General features: G+C 34.4%; 1 protein-coding gene across 17 annotated transcripts in view; it reads left to right on the top strand.

Annotated features, from left to right (window-relative positions):
* The window catches only part of KIAA0586 (KIAA0586 ortholog), a 168245-nt gene that overhangs the window by 14538 nt on the left and 133359 nt on the right, over positions 1–20348 (top strand). For 13 of the 17 annotated variants that reach the window (XM_077122509.1, XM_077122499.1, XM_077122498.1 and 10 more), the window contains 11 exons: positions 104–325; positions 3858–4014; positions 6399–6566; positions 7324–7374; positions 7666–7789; positions 11173–11305; positions 11906–12126; positions 12558–12630; positions 13927–14151; positions 15052–15226; positions 18128–18196. In XM_077122509.1, the coding sequence (XP_076978624.1) occupies positions 104–325; positions 3858–4014; positions 6399–6566; positions 7324–7374; positions 7666–7789; positions 11173–11305; positions 11906–12126; positions 12558–12630; positions 13927–14151; positions 15052–15226; positions 18128–18196 (1618 nt within the window). The remainder of the gene's footprint in view (positions 1–103; positions 326–3857; positions 4015–6398; positions 6567–7323; positions 7375–7665; positions 7790–11172; positions 11306–11905; positions 12127–12557; positions 12631–13926; positions 14152–15051; positions 15227–18127; positions 18197–20348) is intronic. The other 4 variants (XM_077122500.1, XM_077122501.1, XM_077122502.1 and 1 more) reach the window with 4 other exon arrangements.

Below are 20348 nucleotides of genomic sequence, written 5' to 3'. Positions count from 1 at the left end.
CATTTTCCAAAACCAGTTGTTTTAAATAACCTTTCTAGTAGTTGGTCATATTTTTGGTATTTTTGTTATGTGAAATTTATTTGTTTATATTTTATTGTTTTAGGTGCAAAGTGATTTAGAAGCAAAAGTAAATTCTGTTACAGAATTGCTGCATAAGTTGCAGGAGACTGATAAACAGTTACAGCGTGTTACAGAGCAGCAAACAAACAATCAGAATAAACAAGAAAAGCTTCACTGTCATGATCATGAAAAGCAAATGAATGTATTTATGGAGCAGCACATTAGGCATCTTGAAAAATTGCAGCAACAACAAATAGATATCCAGGTATCTATAATAAAGGCAGTAGGTATTGCTTGACCTTTTATTACTTGCATCTTTAAGTTAATATCCACTGGTTATGACAATGGGTCATTAGAGTTTAACAATTTTCTTAATGATTTATTTGTTTATCATTCTTCTGCTCTAAGTGGAAAACTGCAAATTCTAGCTGTAATATCACTCTTTGAGATCTCTCCTTGTAGTTTTATCCCCCTCCTTTTGTAGTATTTTTGTTGATACCGTTTATATATTTGTATCAAATAGTGCAATTATTTGTTTACTTTAGTGATTCTTAACCTGGGAATGTGCATCAGAATCACTTTGAGAGCTTTATAAAAATATACATTCTTGGCTTTCTCAGAGATTGTGAGATAGTAGGTGGCCTAGGAATCATTAAAGGTTTCCAGTGATTCTGGTGTATACTCTGGAAAGAGAGCCACCTGGCTTATATATTTGTTACCCCATTTTATTAATTAAAAGAATGGACATTTATTTACCACCTTCTGAGTACTAGGCACTGGACTATTATAAAAAGAAGAGTTATCCTTGCAAGGAATTGGTAGTGTAGTATCTTATTTATTTTGAAATTTCCAAGGTTTGGTATACTCAGGACTCAGGTATTCAGTAAACCTTTTTTTTTGAGAAGTGAATGACCAGCATTATAAATGCATTGAATATATTTACTTTTTAAAAACAATTAGGTGGACAGTTTAAAAAATATATTTTTACTGAGAAATTTATACATACATGGCAGTCCATACATGGTGTACACTCAGTGGCTGACAATATCATCACATAATTGTGTATTCATCACCACTATCATTTTTAGAACATTTGCATTACTTCAGAAAGAGAAATAACTCATACATCCCATAACCCTTACCCCTTCCTCTCATTGGACATGAATATTTCAGTCTACCCAATTTATTTTGCCCGTTATCCTCCCTGTTATTTATTTATTTTTTTGATCTGTACTTTTTACTCATCTGTCTATACCCTGGATAAAAGGAGCGTCAGATATAAGATTTTCACAATTATACAGTCACATTGTAAAAGCTATATCATTATACAGTTGTCTTCAAGAATCAAGGCTACTCTAACATAGCTCTGTAGTTTCAGTTACTTCCCTCCAGCCACTCCAATAAACCATAAACTAAAAAGTGATACCTATATAATGCATAAAAATAACCTCTAGGATAACCTCTCAATTCTGAAAGCGCTTGGCCACTGAAACTCTGTCTTGTCCCATTTCTGTCTTCTGCCTTTTGGTCGAGAAGGCTTTCTCGATCTCATGACGCCAGTTCCTGGCTGAGCCAGGGAGTTCTGTCCCGTGATGCTACGGAAATTTACACCTCTAGGAGTCATGTTCTGCATAAGGGGAGGGCAGTGAGTTTACCTGCCATCTTGGCTTAGAGAGAGTGGCCACATCTGAGCAACAAAAGAGGTTCTTCGGGGGTAACCTTTAGCCATAATTATAAGTAGGCTCACCCTATCCTTTGCAGGAATAAGTTTTGTAGGGGCGGAACCCAAGATCAAGGGCTCAGCGTATTGAATTGGTTTTTCCTACTGCTTGCAAGAATATCAGAAATTCCTCAAATGAGGAAATTGAATATTTCCTCCTTTCTTTCCAGCCTCCCAAGGGAACCTTCCAAATATTTCTTTATTCACTGCCCAGCTTATGCTGGAATATATCAGGGATATACCCGGACAAACCAAGATCTCACGCTTATTTAAGGTTCCATGCACATACGGTGTCCAAGTAAACTGACCATACAATTTAAATTAGATAATGTACCACCCAAAATACAAATTTTGCTCTAAATAAACATTTCTTCCTTTGGTCTCACACAGAAGTTGATGTTTAAAATATGGATGATATCATCCTTTACCCTGTATTCTGATTTACCTTAGTCCTATCCGGATCAGCTTCATTCATATCTCTAGTTGAAGTCTGATCACTTCTTCAACTTTTTAAGCAGTTGCTGTATGGGGTAATGCTGATTTTCATAGCCCCAGAACTCTAACTCTCAGTCTCAGGTATCACATAAATAGGCGAGGTTTCTGGGAATGACCAGGTTATATACAAACAGCTCAGTATCTCAGAATTTATAATTAACAATTATAACTCTGGAATATATGTGACTCCTGTGAGAGCTTACAGTCTGGGACCCTTTACAATAAGTCCCAACCTGATAACCCATGCCCTCAATTTCAATTCACTGAGTTTGTATCGTTAGTCTGTATGAGTGAGGCATGAAAATATTTGTCTTTTTTGCTTCTGATATTTTATTCAACATACAGTTCTTCAGGTTCATTCACATAGTTGCATACCTCAGAACCTCATTCCTTCTTGTGGCCTCCCAGTAGTCCATTGTATGTATATACTACATTTCCCCTTTTCTTCCCTTAGTCGTTGTACCCTTAGACCCCCTCCATCCGTTGTGAATTGTGAACACTGCCAGCATAAACACCAGTGTGCAAATGCCCATTCATGTCTCCTAAGTGGACAGTTTAATACCTTTTACATTAAAATGTAACATTCAGAAGAGTATAAAAAAATAAATTTATTATAGCCCAATAATTCATTACGCTAATGTACCATAATCGTCAAGACTCTTACTAGAGCTTGTCTTGAGCTTTTCCTGTTGAAGATAGTATTTTTATTGGCATACAAATTCAGGTTTTAGTGAATACTCCATGCATGGTTGAAGTTGGGTTGAAGAATTCGATCCTTGTTAATTTAGACATCTTATTTATGTATGAAGTTTACAATTACAGAAAAAGTTGAAGTATTGATGTGACACAACTAAGTATATTAGTAATTCATTAATGCTTAATGAAATGAAATTAGTTGAATCTGTACCGTCTGTTTCATGTAGAAGCAGCTCAAACCTTTTAGGAATTCTGTAAATATATTAAATTTATATATTTTTTCTTTTCTTGGCATAAATCTCACTTTTGGGGTGTTTTATTTATTAGATGAGATATTAATGCATTCCAGATATTTTAATAAATAGTGCTGAATGAATAGTGTCTTTTTAATAAGTGGGAACTGACATATAAGTCCCACATATATGCTACTAAGTATGGATACCATTTAAGTGCACTACTATCAATGATTTTTAAAACTTTACATCAAACAAAGTTTTACCATGTAGGATATAAAATATGAAAAGTGTTAGTTTTAAATACTCTGGTTGAAGTAGGGTTCTGGGGCTAGGCCCCTCTCTTTTCCTAAGCCAGATATAGTGTCCACTGAGCCATCTCTGAAGTAGACAGGAAGAAATTGAACTTTGGAATGGTTAAGTGAGAATATCCAGGTTACACAGCAGAGCCAGCTTTAAACCCAGGCTTTTGTGATACTATAACTTTCTAAGATGCTCTTGACACAGTGAATAAATGCTATGTAATGTACATATTTTCATTATTCTTTAAATGTAATAACTTGTTTTCAAGTCCTATAATAACTTTCAATGTATTTTGTCATTTAACTTTTTCAAATGCTATTATTTGAAATTAATAATTTTATGTCTTCTAGACTCATTTTATTAGTGCTGCACTGAAGACTAGTAGTAGTTTTCAGCCTTTTAATATACCCCCTTCCCGAGCAGTGGAAAAGTGTTCTATAAAACCAGAACATCCTTATCTTGGTAGCAGTAACCTGTCTTCACATAACACGTTCACATCCAAACAAGGTAAAAGTATTTAGTTCTCTTTGAGTGAAAAATGTCAGCTACGAATTGTGCTATATAAACTGAAAACATGTTATTAGTTTGTAGGTGTTCTAGTGTGCTAGCTGCCAGAATGGAATATACCCGAAACGAATGGCTTTTAAAAAGGGGAATTTAGTAAGTTGCTAGTTTACAGTTCTAAGGCTGAGAAAATGTCCCAATTAAAACAGGTCTATGGAAATGTCCAGTAAAGGCATACAGGGCAAGATACTTTGGTTCAAGAAGGCCGATGAAGTTCAAGGTCTCTCTTTCTCTCAAGTGAGAAGGCACATGGCAAACACAGTCAGGGTTCCTCTCTCATCTGGAAGGGCACATGGCAAACATGGCATCATCTGCTAGCTTCTTTTCCTGGCTTCCTGTTTCATGAAGCTCCCCGGGAGGCATTTTCCTTCTTCATCTCCAAAGGTCGCTCGCTGGCTGGTGGACTCTGCTTCTCATGGCTATGTCGTTCTGCTCTGCTCTCTCTGAACCTCTTTCATTCTCCAAAATGTTTCCTCTTTTATAGGACCCAAGAAACTTATTGAGACCCACCCAAATGGGTGGAGACATGTCGTTTACCTAATCCAGCTTAACAACCACTCTTGATTAAACCACATCTCCAGGGAGATGATCTGATTACAGTTTCAAACATACAGTATTGAATAGGAATTATTCTACCTTTATGAAATGGGATTTTGATTAAAACATGGCTTTTCTAGGGGACATACATCCTTTCAAATCAGCACAGTAGGTGATTAAGTCTTTGTTTATAAAATTAGTTCTCTTTTTAGCTCAAGTCATTTTTAGGTCATTGTGAAACTCGTTAAATCAAATTATGGGTCATCTACTAATTTGTGTTATAATAACGTTCATAAATTTTCACATTTCATCTGTCATACTTATTAGCTTAGCAAAAGTTTAGTTATCTAGTATCAAAAATGCTTGTAATAAATCAATTCTCCAATTCTCTTGTGATCTGCAAATTTATTATTTTTCTTGATTCTGTCAGGAGAGAAACCACTTGAGTATAACTATAAATTATTTTTGAACATTTTCAAAGTAAGACAAGTCTCTTTTAATAGAATTTATAAAATCTCTGTAATAAAGGAATATGTAGCTTATTTGTATTAAAGCTTTGGAGTTTAAAATAAATTCTTTTTGAATTATTGATATTTGAATAATAAACTACTAGAATTCAAAGGTCTGATTCTTTAAGGATATATAGATCAATTTAGAGCAATATCCCCAACATTTGATTTATTAGAACGTTGATATATTATAGACATATTAAGGATTCTTTATAGTTGTAGGGTACTTTATATTTGGCAACAAACAAGTGATACTTACAAAACTATTGTGAAGTAATATGAGTCGGTTTTTAAGTTGTGGAGGGAGGAGTTTGAAGACCAGAAAGGCTGTAACTTGCCTATTCAAATTCCCTGGCTTGAGATTGAGAATGTCAAAGCTAAAGCCAGAGCTCAGGTCTCTGTATAATGCAGGCCATTTTTTTTCCTATAGAAATGAGCACTTGTTTCATACTCAATTTCTGGGAGTTACTTGGTCATAATTTTATTTTCTTATTTGAGTTTTAAAGAGAAAAGATACCTATTTTGTTTGTACACTGAATTTGTTTCTTTGTTTATTTTAATTGGAATAACAAAAAAATGAATAAGCTAAAAATCCAAGAAATTAAACTTTTTATTTTTCTATGCTTTTTCTAATTCTTGGCATATATCAATTTTGTTGTAATTGTGGCATAAATGTAATTTTATATTGCTTTTATTATTAGCATTTCAAAGTATTTTCCATGTCTTTCATACTTATCTTCACAATGTTACTTTTTAATGTCTATAAGATAGTGTACTGAATATTTCATAATTTACTTGAGCATTATCCTGTGTTTGGACACTTAGACAGTTTTTAAGTTTTTTCTGTACAAATAATGCTGTAATGAGCATCATCATACATTTGTTTCTTTTTTTTTTTAAGTTTTTTCCTTTGGCTAAATTGCAAATAATGGTATTACTAGGTCAAAGTACATAAAAAATCGTAAGACTTCTTAAACTCATTACCAGGTGGTTTTGTCAGTTTTCATTGCTACAAGCAGTTGCCATTTTCACCATAGTTTCAATACGACTGAACATTATCTCAATGATTTTTTTTACTAGTTTAAGTGTAAAATATTCTTAAGGTCTACATTTCTTTTGATTTCTAGTGAAGATGAAGTTATTTCTATATACTTGTTAATAATTTGTAAATCCTATATAATTTTGGTTTTATCTTTAAAGTGTGCGGGAGAGTAACTATAATTTTAAATTTTTTAAAAAAAGTAAATTAAATTCATTATTTTTCTTTATTTTCCATTAAAGCATCTTTAAGAGAGGTTGAAGAAATGGATTTTATTAAGCAGAAATCTCCTTTGGAGACACCAGCACCTCGCAGATTTGCTCCTGTACCTGTTTCAAGGGATGAAAAAATACCAAAGAGAGAAAATCCTGTGGAAGAAGAAGAAAACATGGAGATGTTACGTCATAGAGGTAGTAGAGAAATTGTAATCAATACCCACTGGTATTACTAGACCTATATAAAATTAGGAAATGGACAGATATGCTCACCCATGATTTATAATTCTCTAGTGCCTAGTAGTTACTACAGTGGGATCTCTGTTTTGTAGTTTACTTGTTGGACAAATCGATCTTCTTTAAAACCTTTGTAGAAGGAGTTAGAGGTATACATTTACAGTTATTGTCCCATATGTTCTACAGGCTATTCCTTAAACCTTTTTTCTTTTGGTGGGGGGCGGGGAGGTGTGCATGGTCTGGGAATCGAACCCAGGTCTCCTTCATGGAAGGTGAGCATTCTACCACTGAACCACCCATGCACCCTATTCTTTAAATCTTTACTGAACAGATTTTATTAATAAAGCTAATGCTTTGTACGGCAGATAATTTTTAAAGCTTGTTTCCTCATGTTGTTTTAGAAGTGCTTCAATATTAAAACTCAGAGTAATTTAAAATTTATTACCATATTCAATGGGGGAAAGTGCTAAAATATAAATGTATTAATAGAAAATGAGAACTTTCTAAATGACCTGAAATAATATAATCTTAAAATATAGCCTTTCTAGCAAAAGTAATTGAAAATGAAAAACTATAAGCTTTAATTCTTGGTATTGTTTAAATGCATTCAATTCTTGTCTTGGGCACATTTAAAGAGTTTTAAGGAATTCAGTATATGGTAAAATCTCTAATAAAACAGTCTCACCAAAAAAATTGTTATGTCTTCTCACTAAAGATCAAGTTAAAGGGAAGTTCAGTTACGACAATAGCTGCTGTGAGGAAACAGGTAAATATCTTTTATTAATTTATAAAAGTAGTCTAATTTGCTGGGCTTTTGTGGTAACATTTCTCATTCAAATTCCTTTATTCTGTGACGGAAATAAATTCAGGTGTAATCTTTATTAGTGCAGTTTTCATGAGAGTAATATATATTTAGTTTTATTTCATGAGTATATTAGAATTGAGTAGGTAATCATTTATAAGAAACTAGGTTTGAGTACAAATATATATGAGATACTGTATTTAAAAGAAATGAAATTAGTACTTGAAAATTGATACAGTATTTCTGCTATTATAGGAAATATAAGACTATTGGAACAACTTTTGAATAGCCATGATACTCTGACAAGAAAAAGTGAATCTTCAGACAAAGCCTCACTGGCTAGGACAAAAATAGGATGGAATCCTGAGAGAAGAGACAGGTAAAAACAATAGATGAGCATGCAAGCTATATTGAGAAGAGCTTTCTATACATTTATAAAATTTCTTAAGGAATTTTAATAAATCATAGCATTGCTTCTTTCAATTATGTTAAATTATGTTATATTTTCTGTAGCTATTGTAGTTCCCCTTTAAATAGGTTTATGAAATTAATATATCTCATTTTCACAAAATGCAGACTATTTAATTTCTAATTAAATGATATCTGAGATTTTCTTAAAAAATAATCCAATGTGGGGTAGGGAGAAGTGAATTGTGGGTCTAGATATTATGAAGATGGCTGTGAGTTGATTATTGTAGCTAAATATTGCATACATGGAGGCTTGTTACACTATTCTGTGTGTTTGAAATTTTATGTAGTAAGTTTTCTACAAATCAAACCAATATAGGCCATTGCAATTATATTTATATTAAATGTCATGGAAACTGCTGTAAATAAAATTAAAAGAACTGCATTTAGGGTAATTTCATACAGAATCCACATGATTTATCCATTTATATTTAATATTATTACTGGTAAGGTAGGATTTATGTATGTCATTTAGCTAGTTTTCTATATGTCTTAAGACTTTTTTCACTTGCCTGTTCATCCATTACTGCCTTCTTTAGTATTAAATGATTGATAGTTTCTAATGTGGCATTTTAATTCCCTTTTTTTTTTTTTTTTTTTTTTTACAATACTTAGTTATTTCCTTAGTGTAAGTCCTGGGGGATTGCAAATGACATTTAATTTAAAACTATAGTTCAGATTGATGCTAACTTAATTTCTGTATTATATGAAACTTAGTCCCTATATTGCTCCCTTCCCTCCTCTTTGTGCTGCTTTTGTCTTACAGAATTACATCCTTATTTATTATAAGCCCATCAGCATAGTTTTTATAATTTTTGTTTTATACAGTTGTCTTTTAAATCAGATAGGAGGAGAGTGTTCCAAACAAAAATACATTTATACTCTCTTTTATGTTTGTCCATATAGTTAACAATACCAGTACTCTTTATGTCTTCACACGGAAATCAAGTTACTGTTTAGTGTCCTTTTATTCCAGCCTGAAGTACTCCTTTTACTGTTTCTTGTAGGATAGGTCTGCTAGTGATGAGTTCTCTCAGTTTTTGTTTATCTGGGAATGTCTTAATTTTTCCGTAACTTTTTAATGAGTTTTGCTGGATATAGAATTTTTGATTGTTATTCTTTTTCTTTCAGCACTGTTAATCTGTCCTCTGACTGCTTTCTGAATGCCATGATTACTGATGAGAAGTCAGCTATTTCTCTGTTACTTCTTTCAAAATTCTCTTGTTTTCTTTGTTTTTTGACAGACTGACTATGATGTGTCTAAATAAGGACCATTTTTTGAGTTTATGTTGAGCTTCTTGGATTACTAATTTTCTTTAAATTTGGAAAATTTTTAACTGTTTCTTCTAATTGTCTTTCTTCCCCTCTCTCTCTCTCCTCTCCTGGGACTGTTTTTACATTGATGCGCTTGATGGTATCTCACAGGTCCATGAGGGCTCTATGCATAGTCTTTCATTCCTTTTCTTTCTGTTCTCAGAGTGGGTAATCTCAATTGACCTACTTTCAAGTTTCGTGATTCTTTTTTCGGACAGCCAAAATATGCTGTTAAACCCCTTTAGTGAATTTTTTTCTTTTTTCTTTTTAATGTACTATCAGCATTGTAAAGATTGGTAATACCCAGTGTTGGTACAGGGTTAGGAAAGAGGAATTCTTACATACTCTTTTTTCTTTGTTTACTTCCATGTAAATGAAATCTCCATAATAGGTAAATCCATAGAGACGGAAATAGCCAGGGTATAGGAAGTAATTGATTTAAGGCGTACAGGCTGTAGTGAATTTTGCATTTCAGTAATTGTACTTTTTAACTCCAGAGTTTTTTATTTCTTTCTTCTTTTTTTTTTTTTAATAATTTCTATCTCTTTATTGATATTTTCTATTTGGTGTGAGACGTTGTTCTCGTACTTTCCTTTAGTTCTTTGATTATGGTTTCCTTTAGTAATGACTGATTTAAAGTTCTTATCTATGAAGTCCAACATCTGGACTTTCTTGGGACACTGTCTATTGATGTACTTTTTCGTGTGCATGGATCTGTTTCTCTTGAGTGTCTCAAGATTTTTTGTTTGAAACTGGACAATTTACATAATGTAGTATGGCAACTCTGGAAGTCAGATCCTTTCCTTCTAAGGTTTGTGGTTGCCGCTGTAGGCTTAGTGGCTTTCCTGGACTAATTCTGTAAAGTCTGTACTCTTTGTCGAGTGTAGCCACTGAAGTTTTTGCTTGGTTAGCTTCTTTAGCTAATGCATTAGAAAGAGATTTCTTTTAATATTTGAACCAAGAAGTCTCCCAGTCTTTACCAAGATCCTGTGTGAGTGCTGAGGCACACCTTCAGTGGTGTGATAATTTGGAAGTGTGCCTTCGCTTTTGCTTCCTTCTTGCACAGACTCAGTATCAAGCAGATAAGAGAAGTTTGGGTCTTCACGATCTTTCCTGGACATCCGTACAGTTCTCTGCATGTGTTTGACCTTTTAGATCTCCAGGAATACGTCTGAACTTTTCAAAAACCCTCTTACGATTATTGATAAAACTTAACATATATCAAAGCCCCCCTATGAGCATCTCATTCCCCCAATTAAAAAAAATTTTTACACCGTCTCTTCTTTGCCTCAACTGGTGTCCTCATGGACAACTGGTTGTTTTTCACAGATGCCCTGGGGATAAGGGTTTCCCACTGAACTAGCTGTGAATCTAGTGAAATCGAGACAAATCCTGTAAGTGGGACTTTTGGAGGAGCTCCAAACCCATTCTGCCTTCTTTGATAGGCTACAGGGCTATCAGTTTTACAGCTGTGGTTTTGAGTCTGTTGGTTTTCAGTGCTACCACAGAGCTGGGGAAAGGAAGATGGGAATGGGTCAAGTTAAAAATGCCATAAAACTTGCTATTGTTACTATGTCAGCTACTTTTCTTGAATAAATAAATATTCCTTGGATTTTTTGCAAGTCTTTATTTAATTTCCAGAGTTCTAAAAACGCTGGTTATGACTATTTTTGCCAGTATTGTTGCTTTTATGGAGATTTTGGAGGTTTATTCTGCCATTCTGGAAGCGCTTCTGAATTCCAGCTTCCTGAAAGTAAAACCTTTCAGACCCTTTTCCTGCTATGCCTAAACCTGTCCAGGTTAATTTCATCTTGTGATTTTTTTTCTGTTTTATATTTTAATCATATACATTATTAATTCCATTGTACAATTTTAATAGGATATCATATAGTAAAGCATAACTGAGAATGTGTAAAATACTTAATAAAATGCTTATTTCATTTATGACAATTCAGGAAACTTTTTTTTAATCTTCTATAGCGTTGACACTCTACCTTCTCAAACATTTCCTTCCTATGAAGAGCTAGGAAAAGCTGAAGTGAATATGCAGAAATCTGATGATGTTCTACATGATTTTGGCCAAAAAAAGAATGAAACAAATGGCATGCTCCAGGTATATTGGGAATAGGAAGTTAAAATTGATGGTTAGTAAAGGTAAAAATTATGAAGGAATAAAAGAATGCATAAGGGAGGGTTAACGATTAAGGCCAAAGCCCTGAAAAAGCTATGTCAGCCCAGTCTGTTCTCTCTAGGAAGCTTTCCAGCGCCCTCCTAGTGATTTCTACCAGTGGCTCCATGGTCACCACTGACACACAGCCCCCCTTCTAGCTTTCTACGCTTCTTTTTGAGAGGGAAAAGGAGGTAGTGAGTAGCCCTCATTTAGTCAGTCTACCGTCTTTACGTTACCTACTAAGCACCAACTTGCTCCTAATTTTTTTAAGCTTTGTTTATCAGATATGACCTTTATTGGCCACTGGACTACCTAGTACTGCTGTGTATTTTCCAGCTCTATTTCATTTAACACTCTTATTAGTACTTCTAAATAGAAAGAAAAGTTAATCGTCAAGTATTCTTTTTAATCTTCAATTTTACAAATCTAATCATTAAAATATATTGGCATAGCATATTGCCCCAACAATAGTAAAAGCTCTTGCTTGGATTGAATAATCAATGTGAGTTTACACAGTAACATTTTCACCTTTTTTTTTTTAAGCCAAAAGAATCTTTGATTATGTCAAGGCTTGCTGATTTTTCACAGAATTCAGTTAAGTTTCATACAACCAAAACAACAAGATCTATATTGAAAGATGCTGAGAAGATTTTGAGAGGAGTACAAAACAATAAAAAAGTACTTGAAGAAAACTTAGAAGCTATTATTCGTGCGAAGGATGGAGCTGCCATGTATTCGTTTATCAATGCTCTGTCTACCAACAGGTAACATGTGATGTTGACATCCTAAGTTTATTTTATGAAACTGCCGGTTATAAAAACTTTATTTTTTTTCTCATCATTTCATTTTGTTCTGTGCATTTCAATGTTTAGAAAAGGGTCTGAATTGTCTTTGAAGATGTGGAAATTATAAGGTTGGATTTGGATGTATACATAGTGGTACTACTTTTTAGTGATAGAAATTTTCCTTTGAATGTATATTTTTCTCTTTGGTATATGTCTTTTGTATTCACATGTGCTTTTCAAGCATTTGTCTTTCAAATACTAGAAGACTTAATAACGTTAGTTTTTCCTTTTTAAATGGGAGGATATTGGGCTAAACTGCAGATTCAAAGCTAAACAAGTTAGATCTAATCCAGATCTGATTTCAGGCCATTAAATGCTAATTTAAGAAAATTCCTTTTTCTCTTTTGTAGAGAGATATCAGAGAAGATTCGAATCAGAAAGACTGTAGATGAGTGGATTAAAACCATTTCTGCAGAAATTCAGGTATGTCTGTTAAAAACTGGGAATTAAGTGAATTTTCAGAAGATAACTGATTCTAATTTGTAAATATCACACTTATCTCTTAACATGTACCTTATGTGTAAGTCCACAATATAAATTCCTAATTTCACTCTGCCACTCTTTATATTTACTTAGCAATGAGCTTAGTTTTCTTTAATAAGTATTTTATCTCATACATTATATCGCATATATACATATATATCTGATATATTGTATTATGGCCTTTATCTGGTGAATTATTGAAAGGTAACTAAAATATGAGTAATTTGACAGTAAATTTAAGAAAAGCATTTAGAAAAGAAAAGTGTATTTGCAAAGATGTTTCAAGACAGCATATTTAGAAGCATTGGCTTGCTAAAGTAAAAAAATCAAAGGCATTTAAAGGGGTAAAAATTCATAAAGTTTCCAAGATTCCAGGTGGAAAAACAGCTATTTTTCACCTATTACAAAAGTCTGGGAGAGTTATTTTTATTAGAACTCAGTAATTTAATGGAAATTCTGAAAGTTTTGTGTATCTGCAGGACCAAAACTAGACAGGTTCACCCTGTTTTTGTTTATCTTGGGATACAAAGTGCTTTTTCCCCTCACTGATCTATGTAGCTTATATCCTACTTATAATGGTAGCAGGGTGAAGTGTCAGTTTGTTTTTACAGCAATTAACACTAAAATATATTTTCAGACTTTGTGGTTTTTAAGTTTATATCTTTAAAGTGGCTATGAAGAATTTATATTAGACAGTGTATGATGCAGTAGAAAAATATTTGGACCAAGAGTCAAAAAAGACTTAGAGTCCACCTCTGGATCCATAGCCAACTAGCAGTATATATCACAGTGGGTATGAATTCCATGCAAAATATGTTTGCTTAAACCTTTAAGTCATTTTAATTCATACATATTTGTCTCAGTTTTATTACAAAATTCTTTGCTGCTTTTGGAAACTGAAAAAATTTTCAGCAGTTACTATATTCGTATGATTCAAATATCGAAAAGTAAGAAAAGGTTGAGAAAAATTGTGTTCCCAGTCTTTTACCCCATCTCCTAATTCCCATCTCTCTCTGTTCCATAAGACGTCATTATTTTGGGTTTCCCATTTATCATTCCAGAGAATTTTTATTAATGTGCCAGCCAATACAAAGTTATAATCCTTTATTTATAAAACATTTAAAGGTGCTTAACTATATTTATGTAACAGTAGAAAAATACATTTTAACACTTTTTGATACAAAAGCGTTACTACTTGGATAGATTTTAAGTAATTTTAATTTTGGCTATGTTAAGGATGAACTGGCAAGAAAAGATGAAAAAAAGAGATTTGATGAGAAGAATCAAAGGACCAAGAAAACACAGAATATGAGTAAAGATATTAAAAACAACACACAGGACAAAACTATAAATAATTCCTTAATTCCAAGAAAACATTCTCAAAAACAAATAGAGGAGCATTTTAGAAACCCACCTAGGAAGAATGTGATTGCTTCAAGCTTACAAAGAGAGAGAAAAGAAGTAAGATTCTGATCTGATTTTATGACATAGATCCTTTATTAAAATTGATTATTTCCTTTTAAATATATATGATGAAGTGGATATGAAAATGTTTTGAAAAATATGAAGGACTATGCAAATGTAAGCTGTCTTTAAAAATTATTGATATTTAGGTTTTGGATCTCCATAATGTGGAAGACAAAATACATAGTTCCTCCTGAGATCTCACTTAAAATCATAGAATTTTATATATAGCAAATATATTTAGAGGTCTTCTAGACCAAAACTTTAATTTTCTAGCTCATGGTACTCAAGACTGCATCTCACCTTTGTGTGTATATATGTACGTGTATACTTTTTTATTTTTCATTACAACAAATGTATATTTAGTGCCTAGTGAATTTGAGTGTGAAGCAAGTTACTAGCTATATTAGATACTAGGGGAGATAGTTTTTTTGACTGATGTTGGGAAAGCTAACGAACCATCTAAATTCAGTGCTTAGCATGTAATAAGATGCTCAAGAAAATGCTACCTTTCTGTGGCATTTGGATTTGACTGAAGATGTGATCAGGAATATAGAAAGCCATTTAAAGACTTGATTTATTATTTTATTTTGCTTGAGTATTATACATATATAAAATGAGCTTAAACATTACCTTTTGGTAGTGAAAATATAGTTATTCATGTAAGGACCTTAATGTTTCTTAGGTGAATGGATTTTTATATTTAATTTCCATAGTTTTTAAACTCATGTATCTTTATCCAGAATTTAAAGGCCATTTAAAATAAGCAATTTTCCTAGACATGATCATTCTTTTATTAATACTTAAGCTAAAAAAAATGATGTTTTTGGAAAATGAGATAAATATATTCAATGAGTTTTCTTTTTTTTGGTGAGTTAAATAACTTTGTGTATATAGGGACTTCTGAAAGCAAGCACAGTTACACAAGATGAGGATTACATGTTACAAATTTATGGAAAACCAGTTTACCAGGGCCATCGCAGCACTCTTAAAAAAGGACCATATCTCAGATTTAATTCTCCATCTCCTAAATCCAAACCACAGAAACCCAAAGTAATAGAACGAGTTAAAGGTAAGGACTCATTTTTTGTGTGGTTAATCTCATTTATTTATGATATCCAGAGTTTAATATGTAAAGCTTCATTCCCCCCCCCCCCCCGTTATTTATTACTTAAAATATAGTATAAATTATGTATTGTTTAGGGATAGAAAAACAATTCTTTCTCTGAGAGTGACCAAGATTATTTTTCTTTGTTTTGATCAAACTGCTGTCTTTGCTCCTTCTGTGCTCCCACTTGCTCCCTTCCCTGTCCTGACCACCTTAAAAGAAAATCAGCTTGGACTGTTGGGAAAAAAAGGAAAAGAAGACAACTTCAGACAGTAACTAGTCTAAGTTATCACTCTTGGCCCACACCATCCCCTCCTTTCTTTCACCAGGTGGTTTGCCAGTACTTTCTCACTGTTCTTGTCCTTACTATAAAACTCAGCCACCTCCCTGCCTTCCTTGGAGCTGAGTTCTCTCTCTCCCCTACCGTGATAACTCTAAATAAAACCATCCTTGCCAGTTTAACATTGTAGTACAGTTTTTCTGTGACAGGAGGAATGGAAGAAATAGAACAGAATTTATGGACCAAGGCATAAGTTAGGGATAAGTGGGAAGAATGTAGGATTAGATGTATCTTCAGATGATGTATCATAAAAATTTTATTTATGAGGCGGTAGGTCCTGTATAATATAAATTATAATCTAGGTAAAATAGACATTTCTTTGTAGACCTTGGCCAATTATTTTCTTATAAACCAGAATGATCAACAATATGCTGTGCATTATCATGGAAGTGTTTATGGACACCTTTGCAGATTTATTTATTTTTTTATTTCAAAGAGCTTTAGGTGCAAAGGCGAACAATTTTTTAATCTTTATTTATCACTGCTTGTATTGATTTAACATCTGTCATTTCACTGGTATATTTAAAATATAACTAAATATAATTTTAAAATATAGTTAATTAAAATGTTGAGCCAGTTGACTTTGGTTACATTTTGAAGTTTCTCAGTGCGTAGTTTAGCAGTCTGTAAGCTACTTTGATAATGTATGATAACTAGTGGATACTAATTTCTCTGCTTATCCTTTCTTGAAGTTGGAGCCCTGGCAGTTGTTTTAGTCTCTTCTTTTCTTAAGTTTAGATGATTATATAGGGTGTTATGGTGGAAATCCTGTTAATGTTATTTCAGTAAAGTGTCTGACTTATGGATGATAATTACCCTAATGTTTCCTCTTATTTGAATATGGCTTCTAATTTATATTTAGGATTTTGAAAGCCTTTGCAAAAAACAATTTAAGATTCTAAAATACTTTCAAATTCCAAAATAACTTTATTCAGTAACCTTTTTGGTAATAGTAATAGTTGAGAGCCTGTAGAATTAATTCTTCCCTCAGATACTTACTTGGCTCACTTACTCAGTTGATGTCTTTGCTCTTGGATGTTAGCTCCTAAGAGAGGTCTACATTGACCATCTTCTCCAAAGAAATATCTCCTGTCCCCCCACCTTGCCCAGTTGTTCTTCATAGCCATTTTCACTATTTGATATTATGTCTTCATTTTTTTATTGGTTGTTTTCCTTAGTAGATTATAAATTCCATGGGAACAGTTGGCTTATTTTTTATTGTGAAATATTACATATATACAAAAAAAAATAAATTTCAAAGTATATTATAATAAGTAGTTATAGAACAGATTTCAGAGTTTGGTATGAGTTACAGTTCTATAATGACAGATTTTTCCTTTTAGCTACTTCAAGACACAAGAAACTAAAAGAAATATCAATATAATGTATTCAGCAATCATACCCATGGTTAAATTCTGTCTTCTCTGTTATAATTCCTTCTTGTCCTTTGATCCTTCTCCCAGTATTTAAGAGTATTTGGGCTGTGCCCATTCTAACTTTTTCATGTTGGAAAGAGGTGTCAGTAATATAGAATGGGAGATGGAACTAGCTGATGTTCTTGGAGAGACTGGCCCCTCTAGGTTTCAGGACTTAAATCTGTCCTAGGAACCCATCTGAAAGTTGTAGGTTTCTGGAAAGTAATCTTAGTATGTGAAACATTTGTAGCATCTCAAATAGAGCTTTAGATGTTCTTTAGGTTTAACAGAATGGTTTTGGTTGGGGTTTGGCAGATCATGGTAACTAGTAATAACCAGTTAAAATTTGTGTAAGAGTAGCCCCCAGAATAGCTTCTTGCCTGTATTTAGACTCTCTTAGCCACTGATACCTTTTTTGATTACATTTCTTTTCTCCTTTTTGATCAGGAAGGCATTGTCAATCCCACGATGCCAGGTCCCATGATTCCAGGGAGACTTTCATCCCTGAATGTCATATTCCATGTAAGGGAGAGGGTAGTAATTTCCTGGGAGAGTTTGGCTTCGAGAGACAGAGGCCATATCTGAGCCACAAAAGAGCTTTTCTGGAAGTAACTCTTAAGTATAACTATAGGTAGACTTAGATTCTCTGCTACAGAAATAAGTTTCACAAAAGTAAGCCTGTTTGAGATAGTATCAGGGGTTTCTTCGCTGGTAAAGCTTAATAGTTCCATGTTTTTTACTCCCATTCCTCAAGGGACTTTGCCAATATTTTTAAATTAACTACTCAACCTACTCTGGGATGTATCCAGGTATTACATTAAAATTGTATAGAGTTACAATTCTTCATTCCCATTCTGGGCGCCATATATTTGGATTGTTTAAATGAGTTCTCCAGAGAGGTTGAGTTAGATTATATGCTATAGAAAATTGAGGTTTTGGACAAAATGACCATCTTCCTTTGGTCTCATACAATAGATGAATTTCCGAAACACAGACAATGTCATCCTTACCCGTGTATTCTGACTCACCTTACTCTTGGCTCAGCTGGTTTTGTTATTATCCCTACTTGACCTACTTGAAGGCTGATCTCTTTTTCGTTTTCTTTTACAGTTTTTGTACATAGCAGTGATGACTTTCAGAGCTGCAGATCTCCAACACTGAGTCTTCAGTGTCATACAGGTAGCCAAAGTTCCAGGGAGATACTAGGTTATACATACATAGTACAGCATCTTAATATCTAGAAATAACATTTACAGCTCCAAACTAAATGTGACTGCTATAAAAGCTTACAGTCTAGACCCCAGTTTTCTTATAAGTTGTTCTAGTTTGCTAGCTGCCAGAATGCAATATACCAGAAATGCAGTAGCTTTTTAAAAGGGGAATTTAATAAGTTGCTAGTTTACAGTTCTAAGGTTATGGAATTGTCCAAATTAAAACAAGTCTATAGAAATGTCCAATCTAAGACATCCAGGGAAAGATTCCTTGGTTCAGGAAGGCTGATGAGTTCAGCATTTCTCTCTCAGCTGGAACAGCACATGGTGAGCGTGACAGCGTCTGCTGGCCTTCTCTCCAGGACTCTGGCTTCATGAAGCTCCCCGGGAGGTGTTTTCCTTCTTCCTCTCCAGAGGTCACTGGTGGGTGGGCTCTGTGCCTCTCGTCCTTCTGTTGTGGTTCTGCGACTCTTTCCTTGTTCTCAAAAGGAACTGTCTCCAGAATGTCTCCTCTCTTATAGAATCCCAGTAAACTAATCAAGACCCACGTCGAGTGGGTGGAGACAGACCTCCATCTGATCAAGTTTAATGCCCGCAGTTCATTGAGTCACATCTCCATGGAGATAACCTAATCAAGTTTCCAGCCTATCGAACTACATAGGAAATGGAAGAAACCATTGCTCCCACAAGATTGATTAGGATTAAAACATGGCTTCTCTAGGGTACATAAATCCTTTTAAACCATGTAGGTATTTTCTAAAAGAGACCATACAATATTTGTTCTTTAGTTTCAGATTTATTTTGCATAACATAATGTCCCCAAGGTTCATTTACCTTGTTGCATGCCTTATGCCTCCATCCCTGTCTGTAGCTGCATAATTTGAATGTCCCTGAATGAGCAAAAACTGATACAGACCCACTGCAAATCCTGGTCCATAGAACCTCAAAATCATACAACTGAGTTTCTGGGGATGGGGGCTGGGATCTTTTTGGTTAAGTTGTTTCCATGGAGATGTGATCTACCCAGTTGTTTGTGGGACATTTTGATTAGGTGGTTTCCATGGAGATGTGTCTCCACCCATTCAAAGTGGGGTTGCTTACTGAGGTCCTTTAATAGAGAACCATTTTGGAAAAAACTTTAGAGCCCTTACTGCTGGAGTCTTTGCAGATGCAGAAAAAAAATGCCTGGAGAGGCTGCTTGAAACAAGAAGCTGGTAGGGAAAGCATCGCTATGTGCCTTCCCAGCTGGTAAAGGTGTTCTGGACCCATGTGTTCTGGACCCATCAGCCTTTCTTTGAGCCAAGATAAATTTTTCTGGATGCCTTAGTTTGGACATTTTTATAGCCTTAGAACTATAAACTTGCAACTTAATAAATTCCCTTTTTAAAAGCCATTCCATTTCTGGTATTGTTCTAGTTTGCTAGCTGCGGAAATGCAAAACACCAGAGACGGATTGGCTTTTAATAAAAGGGGATTTATTTTGGTGGTTCTTCAGAGGAAAGGCAGCTAACTTTCCACTGAGGTTCTTTCTTACGTGGAAGGCACAGGATGGTCTCTGCTGGTCTTCTCTCCAGGCCCCTGGATTCCAACAACTTTCCCCGGGGTGACTTCTTTCTGCATCTCCAAAGGCCTGGGCTGAGCTGCGAGTGCTGAGACGAGGAATGCCGAGCTGCTTAGGCTGTGCTACATTGCGTTCTCTCATTTAAGCACCAGCCAATTAAGTCAAACATCACTCATTGCAGCAGACACGCCTCCTAGCCGACTGCAGATGTAATTGGCAACAGATGAGGTTCACATACCGTTGGCTTATGTCCACAGCAACAAGACTAGGTATGCTCACCTGGCCAAGTTGACAGCTGAATCTAACTAACACATGTCCACCCCTACCCCACTCCTGGTACCAAGATGTATTAGTTAGGGTTCTCTAGAGAAACAGAACCAACAGGGAACACTTGCAAATATAAAATTTATAAAAGTGTCTCACGTGACCACAGGAATGCAGAGTCCAATATCCACAGGGCAGGCTGCAAGCTGACGACTCCGATGGATGGCCTGGATGAACTCCGCAGGAGAGACTCACCAGCCAAAGCAGGAAATGGAACCTGTCTCCTCTGAGTCCT

This window comes from Tamandua tetradactyla, chromosome 12, assembly GCF_023851605.1.
Source record: "Tamandua tetradactyla isolate mTamTet1 chromosome 12, mTamTet1.pri, whole genome shotgun sequence".
NCBI lineage: Eukaryota > Metazoa > Chordata > Mammalia > Pilosa > Myrmecophagidae > Tamandua > Tamandua tetradactyla.
The sequence above is the reverse complement of the archived record's forward strand: the minus strand, read 5'-3'. Positions and strand labels throughout refer to the sequence as shown.